Source organism: Oncorhynchus tshawytscha, linkage group LG15 (genome assembly GCF_018296145.1).
Source record: "Oncorhynchus tshawytscha isolate Ot180627B linkage group LG15, Otsh_v2.0, whole genome shotgun sequence".
Lineage (NCBI taxonomy): Eukaryota > Metazoa > Chordata > Actinopteri > Salmoniformes > Salmonidae > Oncorhynchus > Oncorhynchus tshawytscha.
This window is the reverse complement of record NC_056443.1, coordinates 9,625,997-9,652,760: the sequence shown is the minus strand read 5'-3', so window position 1 is coordinate 9,652,760 and position 26,764 is coordinate 9,625,997. Positions and strand designations below refer to the sequence as shown.

The 26,764-nt window shown below is 45.6% G+C and overlaps 1 protein-coding gene across 6 annotated transcripts in view; it reads right to left on the bottom strand.

Annotated features, from left to right (window-relative positions):
- Positions 1 to 26,764, bottom strand: part of LOC112215044 (dedicator of cytokinesis protein 4-like) — a 143,209-nt gene that overhangs the window by 51,678 nt on the left and 64,767 nt on the right. For all 6 annotated transcript variants that reach the window (XM_042298076.1, XM_042298080.1, XM_042298079.1 and 3 more), the window contains exons 13-16: positions 15,267 to 15,392; positions 9,790 to 9,914; positions 8,990 to 9,152; positions 6,795 to 6,901 (exon numbers count right to left, since the gene is read on the bottom strand). In XM_042298076.1, coding sequence (XP_042154010.1) covers positions 6,795 to 6,901; positions 8,990 to 9,152; positions 9,790 to 9,914; positions 15,267 to 15,392 — 521 coding nt within the window. The remainder of the gene's footprint in view (positions 1 to 6,794; positions 6,902 to 8,989; positions 9,153 to 9,789; positions 9,915 to 15,266; positions 15,393 to 26,764) is intronic.

Below are 26,764 nucleotides of genomic sequence, written 5' to 3'. Positions count from 1 at the left end.
TTAAGGCTATGATTAAGAAGTTGGAGCTCTTCTCTGTCTGCATTAACAAGGACAACACACAGGTCTTTCCATCATTGTATGATTTTTTTGTGTGCAAATTAATTCAAGCTTACGGACAATGTCAAATGTGATATAGCTGTGTGAGCTGGGTGCGCAATTATGCAGGTACTTTCCCGAAACGGATGACACAAACAACTGGATTCGTTATCCCTTTCATGCCCTGCCTCCAGTCCACTTACCGATATCTGAACAAGAGAGCCTTATCGAAATTACAACAAGTGGTTCTGTAAAAATGTAATTTAAATCAGAAGCCACTGCCAGATTTTTGGAATGGGCTGCACTCAGAGTATCCTGCCTTGGCAAATCATGCTGTTAAGACACTGATGACCTTTGCAACAACATACCTATGTACGTGGTTGCAACGTTTGGACACCTCGCTTCGCGTTCTTAGGATTTTTTTTTTTCACGTATTACTTCTTACACTGTTACCCCAGGAAATCTTAAGTCTTATTACATACAGCCGGGAGGAACTATTGGATATAAGAGCAACGTCAACTTACCAACATTACGACCAGGAATACGACTTTCCCGAATCGGATCCTCTGTTTGGACCACCACCCAGGACAATGGATCGGATCCCAGTAGGCAACCCAAAACAAAGGCGCCGCAGAAGGGGCAGACGGATCAATCTTCTGGTCAGGCTCTGTAGACGGGCACACCGCCCACCACTTCTGAGTATACTACTCGCCAATGTCCAGTCTCTTGACATCAAGGTAGACAAAATTCGAGCAACGGTTGCCTTCTAGAGAGACATCAGAGATTGTAACATTCTTTGTTTCACGGAAACATGGCTCACTCGGGATACGTTATCAGACTCGGTACAGCCACCCGGTTTCTTCACGCATTGCGCCGACAGAAACAAACATCTCTCTGGTAAGAAGAAGGGCGGGGGTGTATGCCTTATGATTAACGAGTCGTGGTGTGATCATAACAACATACAGGAACTCAAGTCCTTTTGTACACCTGACCTAGAATTCCCTACGATCAAATGCCGACCGCATTATCTACCAAGAGAATTCTCTTCGATTCTAATCACAGCCCCCCTCCAAGCAGACACCTCGACGGCCCTGAAAGAACTTCATTTGACTATATGTCAATTGGAAACCACATATCCTGAGGCTGCATTTATTGTAGCTGGGGATTTTAACAAGGCTAATCTGAAAACAAGGCTCCCTAAATTGTATCAGCATATCGAATGCGCGACCCGGGCTGGCAACACTCTGGATCATTGCTACTCTAATTTCCGCAACGCATACAAAGCCCTCCCTCGCCCTCCCTTGCCCTCCTTTTGGAAACTCTGACCACGACTCTATTTTGTTGCTCCCAGTCTATTGACAGAAACTAAAACAGGAAATGACCGTGCTCAGGTCTGTTCAATGCTGGTCCGACCAATCTCCACACTTCAAGATTGCTTCCATCACGTGGACTGGGATATGTTCCGGATAGCATCGGACAATAACATTGATGTACACGCTGATTCGGTGAGCGAGTTTATTAGCAAGTGCATCGGTGATGTGGTACCCACGGTGACTATTAAATCCTTCCCCAACCTGAAACTGTAGATTGATGTCAGCATTCTTGCAAAACTGAAAGCGGGAACCACTGCTTTTAATCATGGCAAGGCGACCGGAAACATGACCGAATACAAACAGTGTAGCTATTCCCTCCGCAAGGCAATCAAGCAAGCTAAGCGTCAGTATAGAGAAAAAGTAGAGTCGCAATTCAACGGCTCAGACAAGAGACGTATGTGGCAGGGTCTACAGTCAATCACGGACTACAAAAAGAAAACCAGCCCCATCGCGGACAGTGATGTCTTGCTCCCAGACAAATTAAACAACTTCTTTGCTCGCTTTCAAGACAATACAGTGCCACTGACACGGCCCGCTACCAAAACCTGCAGGCTCTCCATCATCGCAGCCAACATGAGTAAAACATTTAAAAGTGTTAACCCTCGCAAAGCTGCCCAGCCAAGAATTCCTCCCTAGCCACATCCTCAGAGCATGTGTGGACCAGCTGGCTGGTGTGTTTACGGACATATTCAATCAATCATTATCCCAGTCTGCTGTTCCCACATGCTTCAAGAGGGCCACCATTGTTCCTGTTCCCAAGAAAGCTAAGGTAACTGAGCTGAATGACTATCGCCCCGTAGCACTCACTTCCGTCATCATGAAGTGCTTTGAGAGAATAGTCAAGGATCATATCACCTCCACCCTTCCTGACAATGTAGACCCACTCCAATTTGCTTACCGCCCCAATAGGTCCACAAACGACGCAATCGCAACCACACTGCCCTAACCCATCTGGACAAGAACAATACCTATGTAAGAATGCAGTTCATCGATTACAGCTCAGCATTTAAAAAATCAAATCAAATCAAATTTTATTTGTCACATACACATGGTTAGCAGATGTTAATGCGAGTGTAGCGAAATGCTTGTGCTTCTAGTTCCGACAATGCAGTAATAACGAGCAAGTAATCTAACTAACAATTCCAAAAAAAACTACTGTCATACACAGTGTAAGGGGATAAAGAATATGTACATAAGGATATATGAATGAGTGATGGTACAGAGCAGCATAGGCAAGATACAGTAGATGATATCGAGTACAGTATATACATATGAGATAAGTATGTAAACCAAGTGGCATAGTTAAAGTGGCTAGTGATACATGTATTACATAAGGATGCAGTCGATGATATAGAGTACAGTATCAACGTATGCATATGAGATGAACAATGTAGGGTAAGTAACATTATATAAGGTAGCATTGTTTAAAGTGGCTAGTGATATATTTACATCATTTCCCATCGATTCCCATGATTAAAGTGGCTGGAGTAGAGTCAGTGTCATTGACAGTGTGTTGGCAGTAGCCACTCAATGTTAGTGGTGGCTGTTTAACAGTCTGATGGCCTTGAGATAGAAGCTGTTTTTCAGTCTCTCGGTCCCAGCTTTGATGCACCTGTACTGACCTCGCCTTCTGGATGGCAGCGGGGTGAACAGGCAGTGGCTCGGGTGGTTGATGTCCTTGATGATCTTTATGGCCTTCCTGTAGCATCGGGTGGTGTAGGTGTCCTGGAGGGCAGGTAGTTTGCCCCGGTGATGCGTTGTGCAGACCTCACTACCCTCTGGAGAGCCTTACGGTTGAGGGCGGTGCAGTTGCCATACCAGGCGGTGATACAGCCCGCCAGGATGCTCTCGATTGTGCATCTGTAGAAGTTTGTGAGTGCTTTTGGTGACAAGCCTAATTGCTTCAGCCTCCTGAGGTTGAAGAGGTGCTGCTGCGCCTTCCTCACGATGCTGTCTGTGTGAGTGGACCAATTCAGTTTGTCTGTGATGTGTATGCCGAGGAACTTAAAACTTGCTACCCTCTCCACTACTGTTCCATCGATGTGGATGGGGGTGTTCCCTCTGCTGTTTCCTGAAGTCCACAATCATCTCCTTAGTTTTGTTGACGTTGAGTGTGAGGTTATTTTCCTGACACCACACTCCGAGGGCCCTCACCTCCTCCCTGTAGGCCGTCTCGTCGTTGTTGGTAATCAAGCCTACCACTGTTGTGTCGTCCGCAAACTTGATGATTGAGTTGGAGGCGTGCATGGCCACGCAGTCGTGGGTGAACAGGGAGTACAGGAGAGGGCTCAGAACGCACCCTTGTGGGGCCCCAGTGTTGAGGATCAGCGGGGAGGAGATGTTGTTGCCTACCCTCACCACCTGGGGGCGGCCCGTCAGGAAGTCCAGTACCCAGTTGCACAGGGCGGGGTCGAGACCCAGGGTCTCGAGCTTGATGACGAGCTTGGAGGGTACTATGGTGTTGAATGCCGAGCTGTAGTCGATGAACAGCATTCTCACATAGGTATTCCTCTTGTCCAGATGGGTTAGGGCAGTGTGCAGTGTGGTTGAGATTGCATCGTCTGTGGACCTATTTGGGCGGTAAGCAAATTGGAGTGGGTCAAGGGTGTCAGGTAGGGTGGAGGTGATATGGTCCTTGACTAGTCTCTCAAAGCACTTCATGATGACGGATGTGAGTGCTACGGGGCGGTAGTCGTTTAGCTCAGTTACCTTAGCTTTCTTGGGAACAGGAACAATGGTGGACCATAGACCCTGGGTTTCGACCCTGCCCTGTGCAACTGGGTCCTGGACTTTCTGACGAGCCGCCCCCAGGTGGTGAGGGTAGGAAACAACATCTCCACCCCGTTGATCCTCAACACTGTGGCCCTCTCCTCTACTCCCTGTTCACCCATGACTGCGTGGCCATGCACGCCTCCAACTCAATCATCAAGTTTGCAGGCGACACTACAGTGGTAAGCTTGATTACCAACAACGACGAGACGGTCTACAGGGAGGAGGTGAGGGCCCTCAGAGTGTGGTGTCAGGAAAATAACCTCACACTCAACGGTCAAAAAAACAAAGGAGATGATTGTGGACTTCAAGAAACAGCAGAGGGAGCACCCCCCCTATCCACATCGACGGGACAGTAGTGGAGAAGGTGGAGAGTTTTAAGTTCCTCGGCGTACACATCACGGACAAACTGAAATGGTCCACTCACACAGACAGCGTGGTGAAGAAGGTTACAGATGCACAATTGAGAGCATCCTGTCGGGCTGTATCACTGCCTGGTACAGCAACTGCTCCGCCCACAACCGCAAGGCTCTCCAGAGGGTAGTGAGGTCTGCACAACGCATCACCGGGGGCAAACTACCTGCCCTCCAAGACACCTACAGCACCTGATGTCACAGGAAGGCCAAAAAGATCATCAAGGACAACAAGCACCCGAGCCATTGCCTGTTCACCCCGTTATCATCCAGAAGGCGAGGTCAGTACAGGTGCATCAACGCTGGGACCGAGAGACTGAAAAACAGCTTCTATCTCAAGGCCATCAGACTGTTAAACAGCGTCTTTTATAATTAACATTTGGATGTAATAAATGTATCACTAGTCACTTAAACAATGCCACTTTATATAATGTTTACATACCCGACATTACTCATCTCATATGTATATACTGTACTCTATACCATCTACTGCATCTTGCCTATGCCGCACGACCATCGCTCATCCATATATTTATATGTACATATTCTTAATCATTCCTTTACACTTTTGTGTATAAGGTAGTTGTTGTGAAATTGTTAGATTACTTGTTAGATATTACTGCACGGTCGTAACTAGAAGCACAAGCATTTCGCTACACTCGCATTAACATTGCTAACCATGTGTATGTGACCAATAACATTTGATTTTGATTTGATTTGAGTGGATTCTCGTCCCTCACTAGCATGAAAATGAAATACAGGCACAAACTGTGTATGGAAAATGATTTAAGGCTCTCCAATACAACCCAACATTGCAGAATTATGTGCATCCTTTCATGCACACCCTTCTCATTAACCTGTGGTGAGTTATTCACAAATTTCAATGAATAAATAAGGTTTTATATGTAAGATGGTTAAATAAAGAGCAAAATTATTGATTATTATTATATTATTATTTGTGCCCTGGTCCTATAAGAGCTCTTTGTCACTTCCTACGAGCTGGGTTGTGACAAAAACTCACACTCATTCTTATGTTTAATAAATGTATCGTATAGTGTGTGTGGCAGGCTTACAATGATGGAAAAAAAACATTTGAGAGTGTGCTAACCCTGGTGCTAGAGGGGGTACGCAGCTGGAGGTTGAATAATTGAAGGGGTACGGGACTACAACAAGTTTGGGAACCACTGGTCTAGACAACCTACAACCTGTCTGTCTCTCTGCAGTACCTTGGATTATATTGTCTCTCTTTCAGGCCAAAACCTCTTTACCCCTGCCTGTGTCTCATTCTCTGTCTCCGAAGAGTTCAGACTATCCAACACCTGTGCATGCTCTCTTACCATGCCTTTCTTTTTATAACACTAACAGACCACCTACAGTGCTCTGTACCCCTTCCTATCGCTCTCTTAACCCACAGCCTCAGTGCTAACTAGCCTTCCCCGTCTCGCAGAACAGCTCCTTGCTAGCCTGCAGAGAACTATTGTGTGCTCTGTAATCTCTGCAGCTTATGTTCCCTAGCCCTGTCGATCTCAACCTACAATTACCCAGAGCTACAGCCCAAAACAGGCAACAGGCCCCATAACGCAGAGCTGTGTTTAATTGACTATGCCTGAGGGTTGGTTTAAATGCTGTTTGCTTTGGACAGGCCATGGGTTAAGTGGAGAGCTTACTGGGGTAGTAATGAAAACAAGCTGGGATGGCAAGCGCCTGTTTATGACAGAGTATAAACTGGAAAAGTATCAGCGGGAAATAGCAGTGTGAGCATGTGATGTGTGTGTGTGTGTGTGTGCGCACGTGTGTATTTGGGCATGCGTGAGGACAGAAAATACCCCCCCTCTCCCCCTCCCCCTCCCTCCCGACACACACACACACACACACACACAGCTCTGCCCATGTCTCATGGTTAGTGGACATTACATAAACAGATATAACTCATCATCCTGCTAGCCTCCTCATTGCTGAAGCATCTGACTCACCTGGCCACCGCTCTGGAGCCAAGCAGCCACAATCAATCATGGTAATGGGACTGGCTTATTACAGCGCTTTTTTTCCCTCAAGGTCTCACAGAGCTTTACATGAAACAGTGTGGATCGACTCATCCTCCACTAATGTGAAACGCCTACCTAAGTGACGACTATCATGGTGGACAGGTGAGAAGTGATTGTGTGTGTGTGTGTGTGTGTGCGCGCGCGTGTGTGTACAGTACCTTATGAATGATGAGCTCGTGGGTGCCGTCCGGCAATGTCCGTCCGTCCTCCTGCATCAGATGAATGAAGGAGTAGCCAAACAGCTTCTTCTCCCCTTTGTCTTTCGCTGTGGAACACCGCACACATCCAACGTCACTATCGGGAAACACACTATCACCGCTACTCTCTAGTACTCTACAATCAGACAGCTATGCTATAGAGTGCAAGACGTACGCATCACATGTGGCTGGTGGCACCTTAATTGGGGAGGATAGCATTCCAATTCACTCCATTCCAGACATTATTTTGAGCCATCCTCCCCTCGGCAGTCTCCTGTGTTATGCATCCATTAAACCTGGAAGCTCTATCGCTGTGTTTAGAGCCTTGGAGGAAGTGAGGGAAAATGGTGCCTTTATTACGGTAGCGGGTTTAAAAACAACACCCGCGAGTGTCAGAGCAGGGAGTGGACGTCACGTGGGAATTGTTCCTCGGTGTCGTGGGAGAGGGTGACATACTGAGACTCGCTCAACTACAGGCCTGGAAGAGGAATATGAGGAGATTCTGAGGCACAAGCCCTTTTTTGAAAGTTTAAGGAGATTCTCGAGAGGTATCGGAGGGGGGGGGGGCAGAGACTAGACTAATTACTGTAATGTAAAGCTGTGAAATGCTCACGTCTCGACCACTAACCGTAGGAGGTAGCGCGCGACATTTGTCTGACAGTTGTCCCCCCTCCAAGCAGGGCAGTGTACATAGAACTGTCTCGTTGAGCCTAACACTCCTACAGTAAACATCGTAACAACAGAGCAATGTTTTTGAAACAGCTGAAATATATAGACATAGACATATCCTTATTTTTTAAACTTGTTTTATTGAGTTAACTTAAATTGCAGTAACAGCCTATGTCATTTAGAAATTGTTGTCATAGCTTTAAGAAGCAACAAAAGAGGTCAACTCTGCCTGGTTGGCTGCACTGAGTCACGTTAAACAGCTGATGTCCACTCCCCAGTGAATTACTCACATTGTCAGTTGCAATTTTATGATTTATATGATCTTGATAAAATTGAAGCCTGGTTTGTTCTAATGCTGTAAGATAGTATATTCATATGGGAGGGGTAACCCTTCATTTTTTATATGCGAACATTATGAGCTAGCTAGCAGAAACGGCTTTTGTCTTGAAGTTAAAATATAATGAATGTACGGGCGATAATTGTATTTATTTATTATTGTCCGCACATGCTTGTGAATAGCTGAGTCACACTGTACTGTACAGTGGCACCCTCCCGGCATACTTCATAAGCTTACAATATCATGACAGTCCGATGCTAATGTCAATTGAAAGGTTTATGTACATATTATGTCTATTGAAATCTGCTGCAACTCTCTTCAATCTAAATACGCCCACAGATCTCTTTAAATCTCCCCCCTGAACTCTGACCCAACTGTGACCTCTGACCTTACGGCTTCTGCCCCACACAGTGTTGCTAATTTAGCGCTATATTTTATAGAGTTTTCAGACCCCTCCACACAGGCAGAGAAGCACAGGTGGGAGAGCGGGGGAAACACTACATCAGGGACCGTAGATGTGCCGCAGCAAGGTAAATTTGTGCTGTGACATCGTCGTGGCAACGGAATAACGTCATCTAGGGACTTCTAGCGACAAATCAAGGAGCAAATGGCAGTTATCAATGACAAATAGTTGGCAACACTGACCCCACAGTCTCAACAGATAGATGTTACCATAGAAACCAAGAAGAACCTCTAAAACTGCAATCACTGGAGCCGCCACCAAATGTAAGATATTAGCATTAGATGTGTGTGAGATACAGTAGGTTGCGGCGGCGGTGTGGGTAAAGTTATTGTAATGTTTTTTTGACTTGTGCTTCAGTTGTGTATGTCATCTATTCTCTTGGCAGGCTAGCCTCGATAGTGGGCTAAAAGAGCACCTAGTTAACAGCAAACACACCACAACCATAATATCACTGGCTGTGCTGCCCAAATTAAAAGTTCCTTTAGAGAGATAAGAGTTCACTCTGACTACATTCCCAATGTCAGTAGTATATATTGGAGTCCACACACACACGCACACAGGCAGATACACGCACAGAAACACACGCAGAGGCACAGACAAAGAAACAGACAAACGCACACACACACGCAACCCTCTTACACCCCCCACAATACATTATCCCAGAGTAGTGGTGGAGTAGTGTCTTACTGGAGCAGTGTCTGAACTCAAAGCGGACATGCGCGCCCCTGAACATGTCCACAGGGATGGGTAGTTTGATCTGCTCAGCCCAGCGGGGACTGTTGTTGTGGTAGAGCACAAAGGAGTGGTACTCATCCCCACCAGGCTCCCCTGAACCAGCCGCTACATAACTCTGGAGGAGAGAGAGAAAGACGGAGGAGGATAAAGAGAGGGGAGAGGGAGGTAGGGAGAGAAGGGAGGGAGGGAGGGGAGGGATAAGGGGGAGAGGAAAGAGGAAAGAGCGGAGGGGTAGATAAGAGAGGGCAGAGGAGTGAGGAGAGAGTGGGGTGAGAGCGGCATTAATAGGCAGTGGAGATGAAAGCAAGAGATGGAGAGAGGAGGAGGGAGATTGCAGGACACACACACTGTGTACCGGACCGGTGACGCACAGCAATCTCAGTCTCTCGCTCTGGCTGAGAGAGTGACAGGGTTGCATGCAGGGGTGAGCTCTAGCAGCAGCAGAATCAAATTTATTTTCTGCGTATGGCTGCAGCATCCTGTCTGATCAGGAAACCACAGTGTTTTACAGAGAAAACTAGTACCCTACCAATGACCAACACCATGTGCCAAAACCCATCCTCATCTCACATCTAGCTGAGGCAGATAGATAAATCACACAACCAATACCTGTTCATCTGTACCCATATAGGCCTTCAGCATTAGACAACATTTGCCTCGCTCAGTCTGATTGAACCAGGTCACAAAAACACAACGACGAGAACACAATCATGCCTGTAATATGGAAAACCGTAAGGAATGGATGATCTTACCTTCATGACCTGGCCGTCGATGTCCAGCACGTAGACCGTGATCTCCACGTTCCTGGCAACGCTCTTCCCTCCTTTCTCAAACTCTCCTTTCTCCAGCGTCACGTAAAGGTCATTCCTCATCTCTCCTGCAGGAGGGCGAACAGAGTGGTTCAAGCAGAAAGAATGTTGCACTCTGGATACAGGTCAACCGAACCGACGCTTCCTTCTTTTTACCGGTGGAAATAACAGGCATACTCATCTAGTGTTTAGTTGATTATATTTTCAAGTATAAAAACATTAGTCACTTGCTTCATTCTATAGCTAGAGGATTGCTGATACTACCAGGAGTGAGAAATACACTTTTTTAAAAATCTTTGTCTGTTGTGGTCTAGTACTGTCTTTATGCCAGCTGGGGCCATCTACTTTAAGCGGTGCCGCCTGTCTTCCCAGTGGTCTACTTGGTGTGTGAACTGCTGACTGCTCATCATTTTCAGATAGTTGTTGACACAACCAGGATCAAGGGGCAGAGCAATGGCAGGGCAATCTGTTACTTGTTTTGGTAATCAGTGGCTGTATTGTAGGGGGAGCGGTTTCACCTCTCCTAGGGCAGTCAGCAATTAGTACGAGGTGGTGTATTCTCCACCTCTGCTAGACAATGAGCAATTATTGTCAATTCTTCAGTCTCCCCTGGCTTCTTAGCAGCGGCTTAACGTCGACGAAACAAAGACGCTTCTCCCGAGTTGTTTGAGGAAGGCGCCACACCACTCTCTCACTTGAGTATCTTACCTAGTTGTTTACAGACAAATCAACTTTGTACTCTTTTGTAGCTTTGTCAACTATGTGTGTGTTTTCCATATCTGTTCGGACCTCTCCCTGTAGACTTTTACAGATGCTCCCCACCCCTTGGCCGCAACCCTTCTAATTTAGTGTCCCCTGCGCGCGCAACCCATGTGATATTCTGGCTTCCCTGGCAGCGTTTGGAACTGCCAATCATCTCCGCTTATGCTGCCTTTCAATCCCTTGACTTGTTTGGCCGTGATGGAGAACTGGATCCCCCAGAGAACACTGCTACTCCAGCTGTTCTTCCTTCATCTGACTGTTTCCTCACAGTGCGAGAGCATCTAGTTGTCGCGGTGGTGGCACAGGTCTGCTCATTTCTAAGTGGAGATTTTCTCTTTCCTCCCTCTCTCACCAGTCCGTCTCTTCATTTGAATTCCATGCTGTCACTGCCACTCAAGCTTCACATTATTGTCATCTATCGCCCACCAGGTGCCCTTGGAGATTTCCTCAATGAGATTGACATCCTGATGAGCTCCTTTCCTGATGATGGCTCACCGCTCTTCGTACTTGGCAACTTCAACCTCCCAACGTCTGCCATCGATTCATTTCTTTCCCATCCTTACCTCGTTTCACCTCACCCTTTCTCAATCCCCTCCAACTCACAAGGCAGGCAATATGCTTGACCTCATCTTTACTAGAGGCTGTTTGCGTACTAATCTCACTGCAACCCTTCTCCAGGTCTCTGATTACTTTACTTCTTTTTCCGCCTCCCTTTCCTCTAACCCTAACCGTTCAGCCCCTACCCAGATGCTCATGCTCCGTCACAATCTTCGCTCGCTCTCTCACTTCTCTCTCCTCTCCTCTTCTATCCTATGTTCTCTCTCCCATCTGCTAAATCCTTCTCCCTCCTGTCTCCTGATTATGCCTCTTCGACCCTACTCTCCTCCCTTTCCGCATCCTATGACTCGCACTGTCCCCTTTCCTCCAGGCCGGATCGGCCTTCCCCTCCTTCTCTGTGGCTGAGTGACTCATTGCGAGCTTACAGAACAGGGCTGCGGGCAGCTGAGCAAACATTTAGGAAAACGAAACTTCCGGAGGACCTATCATCCTTTCACTCCTATCTACCTTCTCTTCCTATGTATTCCTCTGTACGTGGCTAAAGTCACTTTAAAATGTCAAGATTCTGCCTCTAACTCTAGGAAACTCCTTTCCACCTTCTCCTCTCTCCTTAATCGGCAGGTAGTCTAGTGGTTAGAGCGTTGAGCCAGGAACCGAAAGGTCGCTAGATCGAATCCCTGAGCTGACAAGGTAAAACTCTGTCATTCTACCCCTGAACAAGGCAGTTAACCCACTGTTCCTAGGCTGTCATTGTAAATAAGAATTTGTTCTTAACTGACTTGCCTAGTTACATATAATAATCCTCCTCCCTCTCTGCAGAGTAAAGGTTGACTACATCCCCTACTCATTCACTCGGCCTCTAAAGTCCGCCTGTCTCCCTCACACAACTACGATATGCCTTGAACTCTTTCTCTCCTCTCTCTCCAGATGATATCCTGCGACTAGTGAGGTCTGGCTACCTGACAACCAGGCTACTCAACCCCTCCTCCCTTCTCCAAACCATCTCTTGAGACCTTCCATTCCTCACTTCCCTCATCCCTGACCACTGGCTGCGTCCCCCTCTGACTTCAAAATGGCCCGAGTTGCTCCCCTCAAACACTTGACTCATCTGACATCAAACTTTAGACCTGTATCCCTTTTTTTGTTTTCTCACCAAAACACTTGAGCGTGCCGTCTCTGATCAACTTTCTAGTTCTCTCACTCTCAACTATCTTCTTGATCCTAACCAGTCAGACTTTTAAGACGGGTCACTCAACCGAGACTGTGTCACGGAGGCTCTCCACACGGCCAAAGCTGACTCTCTCTCATCCTCCTAGATCTATCCACTGCCTTTGACACCATGAACCATCAGATCCTCCTCTCCACCCTCTGGGGGCTGGGCGCTGGGCGCTTCAGGCACTGCACACTCTTGGATTGCATCCTACCTGGCAGACCGCTCCTACCAGGTGACGTGAAGAGCATCTGTGTCTGCATTCTGTACTCTCTCTACTGGTGTACCCCAGGGCTTGGCCCTCTTTTCTCTATACACCTAGTCACTCGGCTCCGTCATATCAAGCTCAACCTCAACAAGATGGAACTGCTCTTCCTCCCAGGGAAGGCCTGCCCGCTCAAAGACCTCTCTATCACGGTTGACAACTCCAGAGTACAGTCCTCCCAGCGTGCAAAGAACCTTGGCGTGACTCTGAATAACACCCTGTCATTCTCTGCAAACATCAAAGCAGTACACTCCGTTCTGCCACCTCAGGTCTCTTGGACCTCCCACCCCACGGGAGGGAAGCTCCCCCTCAGCCCAGACCACGCTCTTTTCTGTCCTGGCACTGCAATGGTGGAACCAGCTTCCCCCTGAAGCTAGGACAGCAGAGTCCCTGCCCATCTTCCGAATACATCTGAGACCATACCTCTTCAAAGAGCATCTTAAATAATCCTCCTCGTCACTCGGATTAAGTATATGGATGTTAATATGATTGCACGTAAACCGAACCTGGAATTTTTTTTCCTGCTGTTCAGTGGTCATTTACATGTATGATATACACATACATGTTAGAGTTAAATACGTTAAGGAGAAAAGTCTGTTTTACAGCAAAGAGAAGGCATCGACACATCACACTGTCAGCAAGGATAGGGTGACCTCTTCACCCCAGTGGCAGACATGGAAGTGACAGGGTTGGCACAGGGCACAGGTCTGTTTTCAGGGCAGACGGGTTTGACGGTTCTGAATATGAACACTCCACAAAAACATCGACATCCCAACGGCTGGAAAAAAGGCGTATAGCGGCACCCTCCCTGCATATTTCGTATAGCTGACAATAACACGTCAAATATTACGAATAAATCAACGTGCTTGGTTTTCACTTGCGCCTGCACTTTTAGGAGTGTGTGGGGCTCTGTAAGTAGAGTGGATGTATGGTCACAGTACGGCTAAGCGACTATAGCATTCAAGACGCCAGGTGCTTCCTGCAGTATGATTCAGACGGGTGACACGGATGCTACACACACAGTCATCTAGTGATAACACATTCATGTGCTATTCTATTACCTCATCACCCGGTACCCCGGACCACAAGGTGTGACAGTTAAACCAGACGCTCTTCATTTACTTTGTGAGATAAGGAGAATTACATCCCCCCCACTTACATTCTGAGCTGGTGGGAAGTGTTAGTTCAGTTGGGTACAGCAACACAATACTATCTGAGCCAGTGAAGTGTTCAACCTGTACTGAGACAAGTGTACACACACACACACACACACACACACAGACATTCAAGAGTAGCTAGTAGCTGCCTCGTATGAAAACAGACTCCTGAGGAGGTCTGTCTAACTTCACAGCCTAGAGAATAATTACAGGAAAGGACACATGTATACGCTCAAAGGCAGCCTTTGTAGGGCAGTCTTGGGAAGGAGATAGCCGAGAAGTAGTGGTACACATTTTATAAATAGGGTTTTTGGAGAGGTAGCACAATGCAGCAAGGCAACATCTGCACGAGAGAAGACAGGTCCGTATCCACTTCAGAGAATAGTTAGCCACAGAAAGGAAACGAGAAGAATTTGTCTTCTTCCAGCCACTGTGTGTGTGTGTGTGTGTGTGTGTGTGTGTGTGTGTGTGTGTGTGTGTGTGTGTGCGCACAAATAGCTCTCCACATCTCTATCTAATGGCTTCCAGGGTTCAACTCAACCCAGAGAGATCAACTCTCTCTCTCACACACACACACACACAGCCTGGAGAGACTTGACTATAATCCTTTGCCTACAGGAGCGTACACACACTAAAATCCCTAGCCCAGGGGCACAGTGAAAGTGGGAGCAGACTCTGACAAAGATTGTGAATATAAATCTTGAGCTGCTGTAGAAGGCAAAACACTAGGGGACACACAGCAATCGGTTTCTTTTTAATGTGAATGGACGTTCACATCACTTTTTTTCTTCTTTCAAACAATGGCTTTGTCTGTTTTGCAAGTAAGTTTTACTGTACACTTTACTGTGTACAGTCATTCATGCCAATACACACTCACCAGACAGTTTATTAGGCCTGGCATTCAATTGTTGCTCAATTGTTATCAACGGACCTAACCTTTTTCCAGGAAAAGTTCAGAGATGCCGTTCTGCACACCACTGTTGTACGGTGCCGTTATTTGTCGGTTTGTGGCCCTCCTGTTAGCTTGCACAATTCTTACAATTCTCCTTCAACCTCTCTCATCAACAAGCTGTTTGTGCCCACAGGACTGCCGCTGACAGTTTTTTGTTTGTCGCACCATTCTCTGTAAACCTTAGACACCGTTGTACGTGAAAAGCCCAGGAGGGCGGGCCGTTTCTGAGATACTGGCTTTGGCGCGCCTGGCACCGACGACCGTACAACGCTCAAAGCGGCTTAGGTCACTTGTTTTGCCCGTTCTAACGTTCAATCGATCAGTAACTGAATGCCTCGATGCCTGTCTGCCTACTGTAGCAGGCCACGTGACTCGCCGTCTGTGGTAGCGAACCATTTCCGTGAAGCTGGCGGTGTACATTGGCCACGCGTGTGGATTTACCTGCAAAAGCAGTGCAGAACAGACGTCGTTATGTTTTGACCAAAGAAGAGGTTAGCTGCGTGGGTGGTTTCTTACCTGGCATGATGATGTCAGAGAAGCCCAGTTTCTTGGTGATGGACACTCCTCTGGTGAACAACACCATGTACTCTCTCCTCAGCTGTTCTATGTCCCCGTGCAGCAACTGGAGAGATACAGCCAGGCCTGGGAACAGAAGAAGCCCACACAAATGTTTAGAATTAATGTGACGCATCTTGAATACTTGACATGTAGTAAGATGTGACTCACGTGCACACACACACACACACACACACACATGAGTCAGACTACGGTATGCTTTAAGAATAAATAATAAAGAGAAAGCGTCGGTGTCGTCTCCATCTAATATATTGGAAAACAACCAATAGATGTACAATTGCAGACTGTGGCCTTGGAATAAAACCCCTGCTTCTATTTTCAGTATTTTTTCATTTTCATATCGTTCCATATTTCCTTGATGCCATGCTAGATATTGCTCCGGTTTTCAAGGAAGTGGAAAAGGCTTTTGGTCAACCAGACCACTGATCCTGTCATTCTGAAATGTTTCAGGTCAATATATTCTTGAATTTAGAAACTGGTACATATTTCGCCGGCCTGCTAAAAGGAGAAGCTACGGCACTTTGTGGCCCAAGATGGCAAGGGTTTAATTCCCCCAAACTACAATATCCATACACACACACACACACACACACACACATTCCTCGAACAGATTCGCCTGTCACAGCTCAAACCACAGGAATACAGAGGCAGCAGTCTTGTAACAACACTGAAATCCTTCCACAGTCACATTATGTTTTAACATGGCACAGTCAAGGCTTGATCAATAATCTAAGACGAGAAACCCATTAAGTTTGGGGGGAGATTCCACAGTGCTTAGGGCATGTCCGCCTTGCCCTCCCTTTCATGTGGATGAAGCCCATGGCACAGCACAGCCTCACAGCCACTCCAGGGCCACAATTAGGCAAACCCCTGCTTCATTGCTATTCTACACAGTAACACACAAGAGTATTCAGGGCTGCCAGCCTGCCTGCCACCACTTTGACACTCTCTCCCCTCTGTCCTCCTTACTGGCTTTTCACCAACTTAACACAAGGAGCACAGGGAGCAACAGGATGGAGCATTTCCGCTGTTCAACAACAACAACACACAGCCTTGTGTTGCTTCTGCCCATTGCGGAGCCTCATTCTCTGTCACTTTTGCTGACTCCGCACCCTCTCTCTCTCTCTCCATATTCTCTCCATCTCTCTATTCCTGCTTATTCTTTCTCTCTCTTTTCGCTCCCTCTCATTCTCTCTCTATGGTTACTCAAACCAATATCATTTCGCTCGTTCCTCTGCTTCAGATTTTCTCATATTTTCTTCATTCGTCTCTCCCTCTAAATTGGCCAGCAGCTAGCTAATATTCCTCCATGGCTGGTTTTGGTCGGCAGTTTGGAAGATCTACACAGCGAGCCCCGCTACGCAGCACAGCACTGCACACCACCGCTCATTTTAATTGTTCCCCTGACAACCAGACTAATGAATTTAAGGCCTTTAATTATGCAAGTTATTCCACCGCCTCCTGCATCAATGATTTATAAGGGCAGGACCTGTGGAGAAGAGAGTGTAGGCGTGCAGTCACCTGGCTACAGGGCTGAGAGGCTCAACTTGATTGTCTTTTAGTGCAGTCGTATAGTAGCCTGCTGCAATACAGCAGAACGGGTAAGAGGCTGGAGTTGATATTGAAATGAAGCGGATACATACCTGTACAGTAGGACTGGTGGGATGGCTTTAAATACACAGAATTAGCAGGGGGAAACGAGTGTTCTCAGTCAAGTAAATCCAAGTGAAATGTAATGGGGTTTGTTCTGTAGAAGTCAGCATTTCTACCTCTTCGGGAATGACTCATCTGCTTTTTATGCATAACATGCTGTTACTAAAAAAGGTTTTCAACATGCAGGGTTTCCGTGGAACTACTCCGTACACTGTGGCTCTGTCAAAGTTTTATGCCGAATCATAATTAATGAATGTGCCCTCGCTCCTCAATGAGCCAAACAGCACTGGTTTGACATAATTCATCAGCAACTGCTGTCTCAATCCATATTGCATTCATCATCATTCAGACGAAACGCACACAGCTTTACTGTGATGCAGTTTGAACTGTCCCCGTTTCACTTTTCAGCGGCTGTGAAACAGGAAAGGGGAAGCTTGATCCGGCACTGAGTATGATCGATGACGCAACCTGGAAGGTATTCGATGGAAAGCCGCCTGGATCTTCTGATTAACACAACTTAAGAGGCCAGGGTCAGAAAAAAATGTGCATTTCAAAATAACTCCACCACATCAACTCTACTTCAATCATGTGATGTGACGCGATGTGCGTGTGGGGAGAAATGGGGAGAACGGGTGAGTTGATGAGCAAGAGGACGAGAACGACGCATCGCGACGTAAACACCGACTGTGAATGAAGAACAGGGCGGGGCCATTCTATTGTATTGATCCATTCTAATTATAGGCCTAATCTTAAAATGGTATGTTACCGATATCAGTTCACCCAATCACAGCTGTCTTATCAGTCTCCTCTGGCCGACTTGGAATAGGCTACACAGTGAGCGTAACTGTACATGCTGAATGGCTTTCAATATCGGGGAAAATATCCATTTTGGACAGCAGGCAAAAAAAATGTCCCCATGGACCATTGCTTCACTTCGCTTTAATTGGCGAACAAGTTGCTTGCAAAGAAAACAAGTCTGGCCGGCACCATGAACAAAGTGAGTCAGGAGCTCCCTCCCTCTGCCCAAAATAAGGCAGCTGCACAACTGTTGTGGTACAACAGTGTGGAAGAATGACAAGACACAAAGAGACAATAGGAGACTACAACCAAACAAAGGTATGTCAAAGTGCGTCAAGCTATTGAAAGTTAAAAAAAAAACTGTGTCAACTGTTAGGACAAGGGACAACACACTAAATCCAATGAATGTCATTTGCGTGAAGATGCACACAAACATGAGCTGACAATAATTGACTATTTTTGACTGCTGTCATATCTACACTCATATTCATTATGAGGCCTTCGTAGCTTTTTTTTGCCGAGTTTCACTATTTATCAAGGCCACTTGGCACTGATAATGATGCTTAGGCTGCGTTTTCATCATTTGACTGCGTGTCTGTTGACCATGTGTCTTGGTGGTTGGGTTATTTTTATTTTGTCCATATAATGAAAAGGCTACTACCATGTTCCAATACATATGCTTTCTGTTTCATCGTTGTAACAATGGCACTCCTCTAATAAAATTGATTGATCACTTGAATTTGAGCCATTTTTATTCTTATATACAGTATATATTTTTTTACATATAGCCTACAGTTGCATAAACTAATGAAAGTACTATCGTGTTAGTTGAAATAAAATACTAATCATATTCTAATGTCACCCAAGGCCTTCATAAACACAACCAAATGATTATTTTTGCGATGGCATATATGAAATATATGAATTACACTGTTAGAATGTTGCAGTCAGAATGACCGCTCTTTATGTTGAACTGGGTCCCTCGAGGCCCATCGGTTCTAGTGTTAACCTGTCTCCTCCCCTTCATCTACACTGTTGAACTGGGTCCCTCGAGGCCCAGCGGTTCTAGTGTTAACCTGTCTCCTCCCCTTCATCTACACTGATGAACTGGGTCCCTCGAGGCCCAGCGGTTCTAGTGTTAACCTGTCTCCTCCCCTTCATCTACACTGTTGAACTGGGTCCCTCGAGGCCCAGGGGTTCTAGTGTAAACCTGTCTCCTCCCCTTCATCTACACTGTTGAACTGGGTCCCTCGAGGCCCAGCGGTTCTAGTGTTAACCTGTCTCCTCCCCTTCATCTAAACTGTTGAACTTGGTCCCTCGAGGCCCAGCGGTTCTAGTGTTAACCTGTCTCCTCCCCTTCATCTAAACAGTTGAACTTGGTCCCTCGAGGCCCAGCGGTTCTAGTGTTAACCTGTCTCCTCCCCTTCATCTACACTGTTGAACTGGGTCCCTCGAGGCCCAGGGGTTCTAGTGTAAACCTGTCTCCTCCCCTTCATCTACACTGTTGAACTGGGTCCCTCGAGGCCCAGCGGTTCTAGTGTTAACCTGTCTCCCCCCCTTCATCTACACTGATTGAAGTGGATTTAAAAAGTGACATGAATAAGGGATCGTAGCTTTCGCCCGGTTTCAGTCCATGTCATGGAAAGAGAAGCACTCAGTGTAGAAACACCATGATAAGTGTCGGGGTGGCAGGTAGCCCGGCGGTTAAGAGCGTTGGGCCAGTAACCAAAAGGTTGCTGGGTCGACTCCTGAGCCTATTAGGTGGGAAAATCTGCCGTTCTACCCAGCCCCCAACAACTCCCCCCCCGGGCGTCAATAACGTGGACGTTGATTATGGCAGCCTGACTAGGTATCCCCCTTTCCCCTTCAGTGATGTATTGAAGCATACAGTATCATACGTTGCTACACACCTCTATCAACTGCATGGGTACCGATGATTCTAAATACAGCAGAGCTGAACACTGAAGTGTTATTGGACCATATCATCTTGCATGGAAACTGCCACGAATAACCTCGATGTCTAAACCGCCTAAACTCTTCTGCAACCTCCTGAAAAATCAACACATCTTAAAAGCATTCTGAATCCCCATCCTCTTAGTTTACATCAAATATGCATGTCTTATCTGGTATCAACAACAACATAACAGACTACTAGATACTACTGTAATATGCATATGATATAAGGATTATAACATCATCTTATAGAATTTATTAATTTAACTCCATTGAGTCAGAGAGAGTGCAGTAAATGGTTGATTAAAGTGTATCTCTGTAAGGATATTGTTCTCCTACTTAGCATCATTCCCCAGTTCACTTTGTCTGGGAATTAATTCCAATTTCTCGCTTATCAATTCAACTGAGCAAATAACATCTTAATTCATTCCAAAGCCAATCTTTCATTTGGGATTTTAACTGGCGCCGGGCTATTAGGGCTGACCCCATTTAGCCGATTGTTTGGTCGATAGGCTGTTGGTCGACCAAAATGTCTTTACTCGAGCTGTAGAAAAATATATATATATCATGGTGCACAAGACACCTGTCCGAGTGGACTAATCCACTGTGGAGGCCGTTGCGATGGCACAGTTCATCAGTCTAAGATATGGTACTGAAATTGTATATGGTGATATTATGTAAGAACAATGGTGCAACACAAATAAAAATGATATTATTTTATAATAAAAGTGCTTTCTCCCGCGTTGGGTAGTGGTCGCTGTCCGAGGTTCTGAAACACTTCAGTGCGCTGTTGAATTGGCGCATTTCCGTTTCTAATAGCAAAGCATAATAGCAAAGTTAACCAGCATATTGGTGTTGAGAACAATGCGGCAGAGGCAGCAGCGGAGTTAGTGAGGAGAGAGGAAACGCCAACTTAATTAGGTCTATAATCAATAGCCTAACTGTTAAATGTGCCTTGCTTAATAAATCATCCATATAAACTCAGCAAACAAAGAAACATCCCTTTTTCAGGACCCTGTCTTTCAAAGATAATTCATAAAAATCCAAATAACCTCACAGATCTTCAATGGAAAGGGTTTAAACACTGTTTCCCATGCTTGTTCAATGAACCATAAACAATTAATGCACCTGTGGAATGGTCATTAAGACACTAACTGTCACGCCCTGGTCTTAGTATTTTGTGTTTTCTTTATTTATTTGGTCAGGCCAGGGTGTGACATGGGTTTATTATGTGGTGTGTTTTGTCTTGGGGTTTTTCGTAGGTTTTGGGATTGTGGCTTAGTGGGGTTTTCTAGCATAGTCTATGGCTGTCTGAATTGGTTCTCAATCAGAGGCAGGTGATTATTGTGGTCTCTGATTGGGAACCATATTTAGGCAGCCATATTCTTTGAGTGTTTCGTGGGTGATTGTTCATGTCTCTGTGTTTGTTTGCACAAGATAGGCTGTTTAGGTTTTTGCGTTACGTTTCTTGTTTTTGTATTATTGTGTTTATTCGTTAATTAAACATGTATCAAAATTACCACGCTGCATTTTGGTCCGACTCTCTTTCACCGCAAGAAAACCGTAACACTAACAGCTTACAGAGGGTAGGCAATTAAGGTCACAGTTATGAAAACATAGGACACTAAAGAGGTCTTTCTACTGACTCTGAAAAAAAAACAAAAGAAAGATGCCCAGGGTCCCTGCTCATCTGCGTGAACGTGCCTTAGGCATGCTGCAAGGAGGCATGAGGACTGCAGATGTGGCCAGGGCAATAAATTGCAATGTCCGTACTGTGAGACGCCTAAGACAGCGCTAACAGGGAGACAGGGTGGACAGCTGATCATCCTCGCAGTGGCAGACCACGTGTAACAACACCTGTACAGGATCTGTACATCGGAACATCACACCTGCGAGACAGGTACAGGATGGCAACAACAACTGCCCGAGTTACACCAGGAACGCACAATCCCTCCATCAGTGCTCAGACTGTCCGCAATAGGCTGAGAGAGGCTGGACTGAGGGCTTATAGGCCTGTTGTAAGGCAGGTCCTCACCAGACATCACCGGCAACAACATCGTCTATCGGCACATACCCACCGTCGCTGGACCAGACGTGACTGGCAAAAAGTACTCTTCTCTGACGAGTCACGGTTTTGTCTCACCAGGGGTGATGGTCGGATTCGCTTTTATCGTCGACAGAATGAGCATTACACCGAGGCCTGTACTCTGGAACGGGATCGATTTGGTGGTGGAGGGTCGATCGGTCTGGGGCGGTGTGTCACAGCATCATCGGACTGAGCTTGTTGTCACTGCAGGAAATCTCAATGCTGTGCGTAACAGGGAAGACATCCTCCTCCCTCATGTGGTACCCTTCCTGCAGGCTCATCCTGACATGACCCTCCAGCATGACAATGCCACCAGCCATACTGCTCGTTCTGTATGTGATTTCCTGCAAGACAGGAATGTCAATGTTCGGCCATGGCCAGCGAAGAGCCCGGATGTCAATCCCATTGAGCACGTCTGTTGGATCGGAGGGTGAGGGCTAGGGCCATTCCCACCTGAAATGTCCGGGAAATTGCAGGTGCCTTGGTAGAAGAGTAACATCTCACAGCAATAACTGGCAAATCTGGTGCAGTCCATGAGGAGGAGATACACTGCAGCACTTAATGCAACTGGTGGCCACACCAGATACTGACTGTTACTTTTGATGTTGACCCCCCTTTGTTCAGGGACACATTATTCAATTTCTTTTAGTCACATGTGTGTGGAACTTGTTCAGTTTATGTCTCAGTTGTAGAATCTTGTTATATTCATACAAATACTTACACAAAAGTTTGCTGAAAGTTTGCAGTTGACAATTTCACGGCTGTTTTTAATCTTTGCTATGCTGTAATAAAAGCTTTACACTTTTTTCCATTAGAACAGCCTCTCTGGTATTATTTATAATTTCTTTAGTGTTGTTTACACTGTTCCAAATTGTCCAAGAAATTATATTTCTAATAATAACAACCCTCCTTTTTCCTTGTTCTCCTTCTTCTTGTTAATATTACTATTATTATTAATATCATCATTATAATAAGTAATGTCATTATCATTAGTAGGCTTACTATAGCAGCCCGGTATAACTTCCATCGAGCTGTAGGCCCTCATTCTGTTTAGTCTTAATACCATAACTTACTTAGGCCTATATTTCAATACTTATATAGGCTACTGTATCAATCAATCCTTTACTCGTTCATGTTATCACACAGCATACCAGTCATTTGTGATTTGAAATTAAATCAAGCATTTTAGTTTAAAAAAAACAATAACAAAGCGACCACTGAATAATTTGCGTAAACAATAAATAGGCCTAAACCGTTCCAGAAATTGCATTCAAAAAAAAAAAAAGCTATAATTTATAATTTATTTAGTGTTGTTAGCATTGTTCCAAACGGTCAAAAAAAGTATATTGTAATCTACCAGCACCTGTTTAGCACACACAATATGCATGCAGCGCTTACTCCATACCTTCTTTTTCTTGATCTCCAGTATTTTCCACAACTAGTCAAATTTATTCCAAACATTCCCGCGTTTCGAGTTTGTCAGACCACCGCATCCATATTGCTGTCACACGGATTACAAAAACAAAACCAACCCCGTCGCGGACACCGATGTCTTGTTCCGAGACAAATTAAACAACTTCTTTGCTCTCTTTGAAGACAATAAAGTGCCACTGACATGACTTGCTACCAAAACCTGCGGGCTCTCCTTCACCACTGCCAACGTGAGTAAAACATTTAAACGTGTTAACCCTCGCAAGGCTGCCCCCAGGTGGTGAGTGTAGGAAACAACATCTCCACCCCGCTGATCCTCAACACTGGGGCCCCACAAGGGTGCGTTCTCAGCCCTCTCCTGTACTCCCTGTTCACCCATGACTGCGTGGCCATGCACACCTCCAACTCAATCATCAAGTTTGCAGATGACACTACAGTGGTAGGCTTGATTACCAACAACGACGAGACCTACAGGGAGGAGGTGAGGGCCGTTGGAGTGTGTTGTCAGAAAAATAACCTCACACTCAACATCAAAAAAACAAAAGGAGATGATCATGGACTTCAGAAAACAGCAGAGGGAGCAACCCCCTATCCACATCGACGGGACAATAGCGGAGAAGGTGGAAAGTTTTATGTTCCTCGGCGTACACATCACGGACAAACTGAAATGGTCTACCCACACAGACAGTGTGGTGAAGAAGGTGCAACAGCGCATCAACAACAGCGCATTCTTCAACCTCAAGAGGCTGAAGAAATTTGGCTTGTCACCAAAAACACTCAAACTTTTACAGATGCACAATCGAGAGCATCCTGTCGGGATGTATCACCACCTGGTACGGCAACTGCTCCGCCCTCAACCGCATTGGGTATTGAGGTCTGCACAACGCATCACCGAGGGCAAACTACCTGCCCTCCAGGACACCTACAGCACCCGATGTCACAGGAAGGCCAAAAAGTTCATTAAGGATAACAACCACCCGAGCCACTGCCTGTTCACCCCGCTATCATCCAGAAGGCGAGGTCAGTAAAGGTGCATCAAAGCTGGGACCGAGAGACTGAAAAACAGCTTCTATCTCAAGGCCATCAGACTGTTAAACAGCCATCACTAACATTGAGTGGCTGCTGCCAATATATTGACTCAAATCTCTAGCCATCTGAATAATAAAAAATTGGATGTAAAAAATTTATCCCTTGTCACTTTAAACAATGCCACTTTATATAATGTTACCATCTACTGCATCTTGCCTATGCCGCACGGCCATAGCTCATCTATATTTTTATATGTACATATTCTTAGTCATTCCTTTACACTTGTGTGTATAGGGTAGTTGTTGTGAAATTGTTAGATTACTTGTTATTAACTTCTCTAGGGTAGGGGGCAGCATTCGGAATTTTGGCTGAAAAGCATGCCCAAATTAAATGGCCTGCTACTCGGGCCCAGAAGATATGATATGCATATAACTGGTGGATTTGGATAGAAAACACTCTAAAGTTTGAAAACTGTTAAAATTGTGTCTGTGAGTATAACAGAACTGATTTAGCAGGCGAAAACCTTTTTTGGTTTTGTAGTTTTCTATTCAATGCCATTACAGTATCCATTGACTTAGGACTCCATTTGCAGTTCCTATGCCTTCCACTAGATGTCAACAGTCTTTAGAAGTCATTTCAGGCTTGTATTCTTATAAGTGAGGGAGTAAGACAGGTCTGAACGAGTGGCCCTACCATGTTGCAGAGCTTTTTCATGCGCATGTGCATTTCTTGTTTACCTTTTATATTGACAACGTTATTGTCCGGTTGAAATATTATAGATCATTTAGGCTAAAAAAACAACCTGAGGATTGAATATAAACATCGTTTGACATGTTTCTATGGACTTTACGGATACAATTTGGATTTTTTTGTCTGATTGTTTTGACTGCATTTGAGCCTGTGGATTACTGAAGAAAATGCGCTAACGGTTTTTGGATATAAAGAGACTTCATTAAACAAAAGGAACATTTATTGAGTAAATGAATGTCTTCAGATTGCCACCATATGAAGTTCATCAAAGGTAAGGGATTCATTTTATCTCTATTTCTGAGTTTTGTAACGCTTCTGCTTGGCTGGTTACTGTTTGTAATAATTTGTCAACTGGGCTATGTTCTGGGCTAGGTATGTTCTGGACTAGGTATGCTTTCGCCGAAAAGCATTTTATAAATATGACACTGTGGTTGGTTTAACAAGAAGTTAATCTTTAAACCTATGTAAAACATGTTTTGTTTTCTGAATTTTTATAATGAGCATTTCTGTATTTGAATGTGGTGCTCTGTGGCGCAGTGGTCAAGGGCGCTGTACTGCAGTGCCAGCTGTGCCATCAGAGACTCTGGGTTCGCGCCCAGGCTCTGTCGTAACCGGCCGGGATCGGGAGGTCCGTGGGGTGACGCACAATTGGCCTAGCGTCGTCCGGGTTAGGGAGGGCTTGGCCAGTAGGGATGTCCTTGTCTCATCATGCACCAGTGACTCCTGTGGCGGGCCTTGGTACATTGGTACGGCTGGCTTCCGGGTTGGATGCTCGCTGTGTTAATTAAGAAGCAGTACGGCTGTTTGGGTTGTGGATCGGAGGACGCATGGCTTTCAACCTTCGTCTCTCCCGAGCCCGTACGGGAGTTGTAGCGAAGATACTAGCTACTAAAGCAATTGGATACCATGAAATTGGGGAGAAAAGGGGGTAAAATTCAAGAAAAAAATAAAATAATAATATGGCGCTCTGCAATCTCACTGTATGTTGGCCAGATGGGACGCTAGCGTCCCACGTACCCTAGGAAGGTTAAATATTACTGCACGGTCGAAACTAGAAGCACAAGCATTTCGCTACACTCGCATTAACATCTGCTAACCATGTGTATGTGACCAATAAAATTTGATTCGATTTGATTTGCCATGTGTTACAGTGTTCAGAGTTTGTACTAACCAATTTATTGATGTGATTATGATATGCTATAGGTCAGACCCTATTGGTCATGTGCATGCGATGCATACATGTTTCACTAAAGAGATCAAGGGCTGAGGGAATCGGGAATGTTTTTTCCAGGAAAACAATACTTTTCAGTCAGAAATGGCTGTAATTATGTTGCAGATTCAGCAACACGGACAGCGCGATACACACTGTAGATGTTCTGTGGTGGTTGCTGCAGCAGGGAGGAGAGAGAGACAACGGGTGCGAGTCACACAGTCACTCGCAGTCTCTCTTTTTTACACAGCGCAGCAAGTCTGAGCCAGGCACTGCACACTCAAATCAATTGCGGTCGGACTCCCTCTAGTCATTTGTGTGTCTTTAATTATTTAATCAAACAGTTCGCTTAAAAGCATCAGACAAGCTCAATGCATATAGTTGATTTGATTAAAACACACAGGATGTGTCTATATATGGAAGAATACACGTTTAAAACATTTCAGAACAGACAACCATTATTATTCATTATTGTTATTAACTCTCAGGTGAAAACGTCATGTAAATTCGCAGCAGATAGCGCAGTAT